Source organism: Cyprinodon variegatus, unplaced genomic scaffold (assembly GCF_000732505.1).
Source record: "Cyprinodon variegatus isolate N-32 unplaced genomic scaffold, C_variegatus-1.0 Scaffold111, whole genome shotgun sequence".
NCBI classification, from domain to species: Eukaryota; Metazoa; Chordata; class Actinopteri; order Cyprinodontiformes; family Cyprinodontidae; genus Cyprinodon; species Cyprinodon variegatus.
In genome coordinates, this window is record NW_015150564.1 from 1,325,555 (window position 1) to 1,336,781 (window position 11,227).

Sequence of the window (11,227 nt, forward strand, 5' to 3'; positions counted from 1 at the left end):
AGCATATATGTTACGGTAGACTCTCGTGCCATGGATTTGGTGTTTGTGTAAACTGGAAGGAAACTATGACAGTGTCCCTGTTGTGAAGTCAGGTCTTTAGGTAAGTCAACGTGACAGTGATCCACATCTCCCCTTAGGGTAAAGTGTCCAGCTTTATTAGAGCGCTGCAATAGAAGCTCATTATGATATGGTGAAAAATAAGAATGCCATTAATAGATGAAGTGGTATGACATTTTATGTTGTTTATTGGTTTCCCAGTTTAAAGATTACATGTAGTTAAGTCATCCAGCTAATTTTGTGTGGTCCTACACACTTAAAATCTGGTTTATTTGAATGGACAGCTTGACTGAGAGATGTTGATCTGAGGTAGCGAGAATATCGATTGTGCCCTAGTGTATAACTGCTGAAATTTCATATTAATAAAAGATGGATGGCAGTTAACAAGAGTGAAAAATAACTGTCATCAAGTCCTAAGATTCTTTGAGCAGCAGTGCAGAATCTAAAGTATTTTATTCACAGAAGCATTCTGGAAGCTATGTTTAGTATGTAGGTGATAAAACATGCATAAAATCTGCAAGTAGTTTATTTTGAGTCAAACTGATAGCTTTCAAAGTGTTTTGTTTTATTTTAGCTTCAGGATCTAAGGTCTTTCTTTGGCATAATATCTTTTGAAATTAAAATGCAATTGTCTTCTGCCATAGACATAAAACAAGTCATTTAAAGGGAGACTGTTGCATAAATAATTACTTCACAGAGCTGTGCCAGTGTTGAGTAGCAGACTGTTTACCTGCTAAGATAACCACCAACTCCAATGGCACCCTTGCAACCATCAAACATACCTTGATCGCAGCCCTTACTCTGAGAAATATACCATTAAGAAGAGGACATCATCCTGCAAAGCAGATCACAACAGTGCCTAAAGGGGTCTCCATTGCCGTATAAAAGGTAATGGAATATAAAATTGTTTTTATATCTTCTGAATGTGCAGAGGTCATGAGCTACTGACTTCCCCTGTTATTGTTTTAAGGCTCATGAACTCTCTAAGTCAATGGATGCCAGTAATCATTAAGGGCTCAACACAGCTATGTTTATACATCGTTTAACCCAATAACCTTCTTTCAGTTGACTAGACACAGAGGTGCTTAAGGTGGCCACATGGTGCAGCGATACACTGAACTCTGTTTAATGTCTCAAGTGGTTCTACTAGAGAAATACGTAACCTTTGAAAATCTTTTGGTGGTAGTCTGTGGCCTGCTTTCTGAGTTTTAGCATAGAATTATTTTAGAGTGTTTTAAAAAAAGAATTTTTTTTTTTGTCATAGTCAGGATTCATGGGCTCACGGGTCCTCCAGTTATTCTCTCACTGTCAAAATCATTTATATCAACTTAACCGATGACTATATATTACATTCAGGAACAATTCTGCTTCTATGCTCTTAGGTCTTGACTGCATAAAATGATGACCTGTCAAGAGTATATCATGCTGTATGCCTAAATTGGAATGCAAATTTGACCTGGATCGTTATAGACCAGTGCCAAGAAGGACCTGTCCAAGACTACAGACCTCTAGATGAGTAGTAAAGTTTAGGAATAGTAAATTTCGTGAAAACAACATACATGGATACACAGGTAGGCTGATACATTGGACTCCAGACTTTAGACTTGTTGTCTAAATGTTTATTTTTTTCAGATGTAGGTCAGATTTAAGATGGTATCAAGCACCTGTTTCTGAAAATCCTAAAACCATTCTTAATCAGTTTAGTTTTTACCCTCAGTCCCATATTTTTATAAAAATTTGGCCACGTTTGGCTTGCATGCAGTTTTCTGTATCTTCACAAGTTGTTGGTCAATTTAATTTGTTTTATGCACCTGAATTTAGCTTTTATAAGTAAACAAAGGAAATGCTCTATTTCTTCACAAATTAACAACACAGCGCTGTTTCATCTTCTTTTCTCAAAGGTCCTTAATGCTCTGCTTGCTCTTTTCTTGCACAAAATACTGCAGATGCAAAAAAAACAAAACAATACCATCTATCAATAGTCACAACAATTTCCACCTGCTTTTATACTTCTTGCCATATAAATAGAAAGAGCAGGTTTACAACCATTAAAGAGACAGCACAAGATATATGACATTGTATGGTTTTTATTCTAAGTAACATAGAACTTTAGGTCTGTTTCAAACCTTTAGAACACCCATTTTGGAGGAATAAGGTTTAGATGGGTGTTTCTGTTTCAAATACCCATCTAAACTTATTTTTCTTTTTTATTGAACGACTTCAATTTGTAAGACAATTTATTATACATCAAGTGGTAATGTGAAATTGTATTAGTTTTTAAAAATGAAAATTAAATATGATCTTTACAAATATATTTATGATACATTCTTAGAAGGTTTTGATTGTGTTGTTTTAGTTCAACAATGGATAGTCTTTTTTTCAATTGCAAAGTGGTATATAGTTTGTACGTTCAAATACTGTACTTACATAAATATGAACTTCTTTAATTATTGTGGTTAAACTGCCCCACTTTTGAGACAAGGCCCTATGTTTTTTTCTCATAGAACTAGGTAAATGTGAAGGCTTTCTTTTACATGCCATATGGGTGTTAGCTTTATGTTTATACTCTGATTTAATGATTAAAAAACCTTTTAGTACAGAAAAAAAATTAAAATTAATTGAAATTATAATTAATAATTGCAAAATCCTTCTCTTACTTTCTCTTATATTATAAAAGATTGCATTTAAAACCACCAACACAATTGTATTAGCTGTAATAATTGTCATTTACATAACGGACAACAAGAAGTATGTTAGGTTTCTCTTTGAGATTTCAGACCCATGTCTGCTTGGCTGACATGGTGCAGGCCAGGCAACCTTCAACCGACCCTGAGCCATTTGAAAATATGATTGTAATCCTTGTCAGGATTTGGCCAGGGTGTCTATTACCACTGTAATCTGTCACACTGGCATGATGTATTCATTCCACGTCCAGGTTAAGCTCCTCTTTCTGTCTGCGCCACCCATCGGCATGGGGGGAGGGAGGGGGTCCTGTAATGGCACTAGCATAACTCTGGAGAGAGAGGGAGAGGCTTTGAAATTGAGAGAGCACTGCCACAGTCAAGCCCCTGGATCGGGCTGAAGGAATCTATTGTGGAACACAAGGTCTCATTATTGGCACAGGGATAGCTTTAACCCCCTAACCCCCTGTGCTCTGCACTCACCCTTCCAATGAAAAAGAAGTAAAAACATGGAGGAAAGCAAACAAAAAAAAAACGAAATCATGCTTCTAGAGAGAGGATGGAGAGAAATTTTACACGGCTGATGCAATAAAACAGTCACCCATGTTGTAAAATTTTAACAATCACCATATGAATTACAGTAGCTCTGCGCATACTGAGCAGGTGTTTTTGGACACAAATAAGATTAGGTTAGTCTCAGATCAGAAATGAAATGCTCATATGTTTTTATTAGTCATGTAAGGGACACAGAGATGTGCTCAGCATCAGTGATTTGTATTTTCCAGTTTTATATTAACTCAATTCAAACTGCAAATTCAAATCAGTGGATGACTTAAAAAAAACACATAAAAGTATTCCACAACCGTATCCGTTAAATCAATTATGTTTGGAATAAATCATAACTCGAGATTTAATTTATGACATTCTTAGATTAACATCTTTGTAAATCTAGAGACATCTAAACATTGATATTTTCCTGAATATTCTTCACAAAAAAGTAAGATTGGATAGAGGAAATATTAACCATCCATTTTTGCCTAAAATTCTTAATTGGATTTAAATTGCAGCTTTTACTGAGTCATCCTAACAGATAAAGATGCTTAGATCACAACCACTGAACCATTGAAAGGTTAGGGTTTTAGCCCTGCTAGGGGGATAACCTCTGCCCCTATCTAACAGCAAGTTAGAAAAGCAGACAGTAGAAACGATAGTGTGGACTCAATTTGCTCTCCGAGCCCCACCTCCAAAGTGTCTGTCTCACAAATGGATGGGTTTGATTGGTGTGAGCCCATCTATCTGGATGGCTTGTCTGCAGTTAGTAAATTTATATTCCCGCTACTCCCATCCTCCATCAGTCGTCACAGTGTGGCTGAGCCAAGGCTGTCAGGCCGTACGGCCATATCTTATTGAAACCCAGATGCAGGCAGGACCTTGGTTACCTCTCTTGCTCCTTTCCTCTTTTGTGCATTTCTCCTAATAATATATATAACAATATTATAACAAACCTAACTGCAGCTCTTTCATCCCTCCAGCAAATGCCAGTCGATAAACCAAGGTTTTTTTTTTACCTTCACAGAGAGGTTAAAGGTTATTGCTTTTTGAATAAACACCAGACACAAAAAAACAATTATCAATAATTACTGTATCTTGGTCAAATGTAAACCTGCATAAGAAAGTGGCTGTATTTTTGTACATTACATGAAATTTATTCAGAATAAACAGGAACTAAAGCTGTTAAAAAGTTTGCTCGCTTTAAATTAAGCAGTACAGATTGTTACCACGACGATAGGCGCCTTTAAAGCCTCGCCTTGCAAAACATCAGACAAGTCACCCACCCTTTGACCTCAGTGCTGCAGACAGCGCTGGTCTCTAGAGTGCAGCTGAGTGATCATAGTTTCAATCATTACCTGCTGCGCGTTTTCTCTTCTTCTCTTGGTCGGTTAAATTAGCCTGACAATTAGGGTAACTGTGGTGAAGGAATTTAGAACAGCTTCTTAAATCCACCCATGAGCACCTGACTCACTAGTAAACGAACACCAAACCCGACGCCTACACACACTGAGAACTTGCCTTCAACTCAGTGCATCATAGTGCTAATAATCGGATTAAGTGGCGTGTTTTAGGTGGGTTGGAGGCATCTCTATTAGCACTGATTTGGCGTGACCTATCCGCCACAGTAACCCCACTGCCGGCTCTTTAATCTCTAGAGGCTTCCCCCACCCGAACTGCCCACTTATCATTGGGTTTGGATTAATAGAAACATCTTCAGTAATTACAAAAATGCTGCTGTCGTCCTGCCGGGTGCCATCAATTGTTTTAATGCGTACCAGGCCATTAATTCATTCGCGGAGAGCCCCACAGTAAAACACAGAAATCTGCTATTGATTTCACGAGGCCAGTATACTCAGCATTTTTTATCTCCATACTCTTCTCCAGCAGCCGGGTGAGGTTATTGATCTTCATAAGGGCAGTATTTTGTCGTTAAGCGAGAAGCAGAGAAGACACTAATGAAAGGTTTTAACCTGTGTGTTCAGTTCAGGGGGGTGGGGGGGTCGCTTGGCCAGTGATCAGCGCTGCCAGGTGCTGCACACAGCAAATTTTCAGCTGCGTGGCCTCAGGGATCGATAGGGATACATCTTTGTCTGATTACAGAGATGTGCAGGCGAAGGGAGCAATGTGAGCATGTGACTCGTATGTGGCTTTTACATGGTGGCAAAAAAATATATACACATCTATAAAGTAAAGGTGCAAATAATACCCACAGATTTCTAGAAGTTTACTTTGGTTATAAAATCTGAAAGCATTAAATGTATCTTTAAGATTGTAGAGGAAAAACGGGTAGAACTGTTCTTAGGACTAAAGAGCAATATAATACACTGTTGGGAAGTTATCTGCAGACATTGCTTTATATTTTAGTTTTACTTTTGGGATCAGTTAAATCCCAAAAGTTAAAAGTTCTAGTGATTTATAGCTAAAAAAACTAATAAAATAAACCCAGCATTGTTCATTTTATGTTTCAGAAAGAAAATCTATATGCTTTTAGCAAATACGTTAAAGGAAATTCAAAACATTTATTCCCCCAAAATCAACCTTAACTTCATAGAACAAGTATTAATATAATTTTAAGTTTTGCTAGACTAACACCACAAATCTCAGTGAATTCATTGGGGATGACGAGTGATGTATAATGTAATGACACAGTTCTCAAAATGCTCGCAATTGTCTTCTCATCAGCTCTGCTCAGTTTATCTTTTATAATGGTTCTGCCAGGTATCGCCAGGGGGATGGAGAGTGTTCACGTTAGCTTTTTCCCTGAAGGCCCCAAAAGTTTTACTGCTTTCTCACATAAATGAGATGTTCGTTTTCCTTCTGTGTGGCCTGTGGCAAAATGCAAACAGAACAGAAGTATATTTCTTCATGTTTGTTTGGGACATTTGCAAACCACACGTATAACCTTTTTTTTTTCAAATAGTTTTTAAAAACTTTAATCATCTGTCTTCAGATTTACGACAAAGCTTTACTCTCCTGTTTGTCTGTAAAGGTTATAACGTTACATTTTCCAGTTTGTTATATTATAACCTTGAACCTTGAATTAACTTAATAAATATAATTTAATTCTGCTGATTTCAATGATTTCTAAAAAAGTAAAGAAAAAAAACCAAGTGAACCAAACAGTTGTGGCTAGATAGCTCTTATTTTACCACCCCATAATTAATCATATTATTTTATAAGACCTCACAAGCCATACATGAAATGAAGATATTTTTTTGCTAAGTACAGACTTACTGAAGTTCAATCACTGAAGCAATTTAAATATGTCGAGATCATCATCAAAAAAAGTAACAAACACAATATTTGATTTTTATTTTTGTTTTATCATTTCAGCAACAAAGAGATCTACTAACCCTGAAAACTTAAATCTGTTTACGTTATTCAGTTTTTATAATGGTTTTCATTGCCATGCTTTGCACAATCAGTTGCTCCATTCTGTTGCAGATTAACTGTTAGCTTTGCTTAATAGCCCTGCCCTTTTCCCTAAATTGATACTCATTGAAGCAGTTATGAGCCGTCAGTATCTTATGTGAGCAATTCTCTGAGTACAGACTTAGAGAAAGAAGCTGTCCGAAGAGTGACAGAGGAAAAGCAGAGTTCTACCAATATTGTTTACATATTGTTAAACTGCTATTGCATATGTAGTACATGGGAATTTAATATAATGCAGTTAAAATCATATCAGAAAATATAAAACCAGTTTGCTGTCAGATACTTGCCTTTATCAGGTTTTATAAAATAAAAAAAACCTTCTTTATTGCAGTTCATGGAACTTGGAAGGTCATAAGGAACAGTGGATCAACGACTCCTTTAGCCGTGGAAAGAGATCAAATTCAGTTTTACTCCTAGAAATCAAGGTTTCCTTCCCTAATACAATAAATTTTAGATGTATTTTAATTAAGAAGATGCTTTACAGTTAGTGGAACATAAGAAACACTATCCTTAGTAACATTTAATTTATCAGCAATGTGATAAATGACAAAAAATGCTCTATTACTATGCTAACAGTCTTAGAATTTGTTTAAATAAACGCAGCCGAGGATACTGCTCTGTATAATCTACATGAATTAACCACAGTGATCTCGCTCCTCCTCCTACACCTATAAAGTTGTGACAAGGTGTCCCCTGATGAACCCATGCTCCTTACATTGCTAACATCTATAATGTCTACCAAGTGGGTTTTTTTTAGAGGCTGCCGACGGTTTCCAAGTGCACATAACTGTCATCTATGAGTTATTACACATCTGTCTGTGTATTTCAGAGTGCACCAGATGCTACAGTTAATGGCACACGTAACCTCACACCGTGAGACGGTACACTAAGAACCCACAGTGAAACTTTTTCCCTGCTATCCAGCCGTCCCCCCATCCAGCGTCTCCTCCGGACTCCGCTGCTGTCTAGTGCTTAGGGAAACCTGCAGGGGACGGTTCAGACAGGATATTAATGGGGCCCTCCAACAGTCAGAGGGCCTGACAGAACCCTGTTTCATTGTCACCTTGCCTTGGAGGACGAGGAAAAACTTGCAAAGCTTATTAGCCGAATGGAGCTGTTTCTCCCACTAACTTACTCAATCTCTGCCTCGCTGCTTCATTACACCATCTTACATCAGAGTCTAGCTGCTCTCCCTGTTTCCTCACCATGTCGCCGCACTCACTTCCACACAGACAGCCACTCACACACACACACAGGGTGACATCTCCCACCTAATCAAGTAGTGGATTATCTTGTCCTGATAAATTGGAGCTTGTAACACTTGAAAGGTCCTCTTGGAGGAGTGCCGTCTCCTCCTAACAGCTAGTTCGAGCCCCCAGGGAGCAAGAGGAGAGAACATTGCCTTGTAATGATTTGTGGTGAATTGGACAAATGTTTTCAGAAAGACCTCTTTCCAGCAAAGTGCTTGATGAATTAAAACCCGGGGAGAAACTCTCCAAACCTAGGGTCTAATTCTGGCTTGAGTGACAAACAGCACACAGATCCACTTCACACAATTAGGTTGATGGGGAAGATTTTAATTCCTTTAAGAGCACCAATCAAGTCAAGGTCTGCAGGTACAGTGTCTTCATCACACTTGAACTTTTTCTGACTTCAAAACATTAAAGAAACACATCTTAGTGTTTCATATTGGTATCTGTTTAACACGTAAGTGTTAGAAAAGAAAATATGAGTTTCAACATATTATGGCAATGCAAATCTCAAATGAAAACAAAGTCCATTGAAACTGATTGTCTTCAGATGTCACCAAGTGGATGCTGATGTTGTGTGAAGGCCTCAGAGGCTTGATAGAAACCATTGGGGAGCAAACAAGGACACAGAAGACAGGTTACAGGCTAAAGTTCCTGCAGAGTTTAAAGCAGGATTACCTTTTAAGAAATATATCAAGCTTAAAAATCTGACTGCAAACCTATCAATCATCCGAAAACAGACAGAGATTAAGACACACCTGCAAGCCTACACCAAGCCTACACCTACACTGTCAGCTCTATACAAGAGGAGCAATAATCATAATTTAAAAAAGAAGCTAAATCAGCATAGAAGTAGGTACCCTGTTGAGAGCAAACCAAAGCTCAACTTTTTGCCAGTATGTTAGGCGGAGTCTATATATATTTGTAGAAAGTGATTAAGAAGCAATTTAAATGGTCCTTGTTTTAAATGTAGTGGTAGTCTCATGTTCAGGTTAACATTATGGATGTATTTCTGCTTTTTTCACACCTTCTATCTATTTTCTCTTCTTTGCAGGAGAATCCTTACATGTGTAATAATGAATGTGACGCCAGCACTGAGGAACTCGCGCACCCTCCACAGCTGATGTTTGACATCGAGGGCCGTAACCCCACAACCTTCTGGCAGTCCACCACTTGGAAGAAATACCCCAAAGCCCTTTTGGTCAACATCACTTTATCTTGGAACAAAACCATTGAGCTGACTGATGACATCGTCATCACGTTTGAGTCAGGCCGACCTGAGCAGATGGTCCTGGAAAAATCTCTAGATTATGGGCGAACCTGGCAACCCTACCAGTTTTATGCCACAGATTGCCTGGATGCCTTCACCATGGAGCCCAAGACAGCACAGGACCTGTCCCAGCATACCTTGCTGGACATCATCTGCACAGAGGATTACTCACGAGGGTATGTGTGGAAGTATGACAAAACTGTTCGCTTTGAGATCAAGGACAGGTTTGCACTGTTTGCTGGGCCCAGGCTGCACAACATGGCCTCGCTTTATGGGCAGTTGGACACAACCAAGAACCTGAGGGACTTCTTTACCATCACCGATCTGAGAATTCGGCTCCTGCGGCCTGCCACTGGGGCTACAGTGGTAGATGAGAACAGCCTATCGAGATACTTCTATGCCATCTCTGACATCAAAGTTCAGGGCAGGTAAGATACTCCGATATAATGCCATGAAAAACTATTAACCCCTTACAGACATTGTCTGGTTTGGTTTTCTGACCATGCTTAGAGCTTTCAAATCATTTATATGGTACAAAATTCATATGAGGAGATTATCGAGGAAGCCTAAAAGCTAAATTCTTCGAGTGTGACACAATATAGGTAGGTAACTCATTGCCACATACTCTCCACAACCGACATCCTCTTAAGGATACCTGATAGCCTCTTCCCTATTGTTGAAAATACTGTACAGCATAAATCAGCTGAGGCAGGTAAGGTCTATTTCATGCTTTTCAGCTTACAAGTTGGATCAGCATGCAGATTTAAACTGGGTTTGAGTATCATAAAGGTTTTTTATATAAAAACAGAAAAACATGGAGGTTTTAAACATGTTAATCAGTACATGGAGCACAGATGGACTAGCGGGGGGTGTAAGTGAGGAATCCAGCAAGAACCCCCCAAAAAATCTTAAGCTTACACTGCAAAAAATGACATCAAAGTAAGTCAATTTTTTTTATAATAAGAGCATTTTTTCTTGAATTAAGCAGGTAAGTGAGACTTATTGCCAATGGAATAAGGCAATTTACATTAAAAATAAGAAAAAACAACTGCAGTCTCTTATTTGAAGTGCATAACATCTAACTATTTTGTTTTTCACTTATTTTAAAAGTAAAAATGCTAATTCCATTGGCAGATCTTCTTATTTAGCTGCTCAAATTAAGTCAAAATACACTTAATTTAAGACATTTTTACTCATTTTCAGGTCGTTTTTACAGTGTATATACTAAAAGAAGAATGGAAATTAATATTGAACATACAGTTAGGAGAAAAGGACCCAAAAATCATGCTCAAGTCAGAGTAGAATTACTTCAACATCTTTAAAAAATAAACTAATAAAAGTAAAAAGGTACCATTTAAGAAATTATTCAAGCAACAGAAAAGAAAACTTGATAAAAATGCTACTTAAGGCGGGCATACACTCCGATTTTTTAACCTTTTCGGGGCGATTGTCTAGTAGTGCGAGAATTATTTGAATCCTGCCAACTTTCCGCCTCTTCACAGTGCCTCCTGTGTTGTGTAGTATACAAGGGGTAACGAGGGGCGATAAGCCTCTCACGACCACCTCATGAGCAGGAATCGCAAGGTTGGGAGAAAATTAAACATGTTTGAAATTCACTCGGCCCTCGTGAGGTGTTAGTGGGCAAATCCTGCTGTTGAAGCGGGAACACTTTGAATGTGCAAACAAGGGAATTGTCTTGCTGCTTAGTCCGAGGTGTGGATTTTTGGACGTACACTGTGAGCAATTAGATCGCATCAGAGCATCGGGCCATACGGTTTAAGAACATACATCGTGAGCTGTGAACTTTTAAACCCTGAGGTTTCATCATACAGTTCTATTTGAGTAAAATTAACTTAAAATATTCATGCTGTTAGTGTTATTCCAGTATAACTCTAACCGAGGTTCAATAGAGTCCCAAAACCTTTGGAATGGCTTTCATATTGCACTTTGAGGTTTAATGTCAAATGTAAAGTGCATTGCAAATA

The 11,227-nt window shown here is 38.2% G+C and overlaps 1 protein-coding gene across 7 annotated transcripts in view; it reads left to right on the forward strand.

Annotated features, from left to right (window-relative positions):
* The window catches only part of ntng1 (netrin G1), a 168,173-nt gene that overhangs the window by 65,133 nt on the left and 91,813 nt on the right, over positions 1 to 11,227 (forward strand). For all 7 annotated transcript variants that reach the window (XM_015374994.1, XM_015374996.1, XM_015374999.1 and 4 more), the window contains exon 3: positions 9,027 to 9,670. In XM_015374994.1, the coding sequence (XP_015230480.1) occupies positions 9,027 to 9,670 (644 nt within the window). The remainder of the gene's footprint in view (positions 1 to 9,026; positions 9,671 to 11,227) is intronic.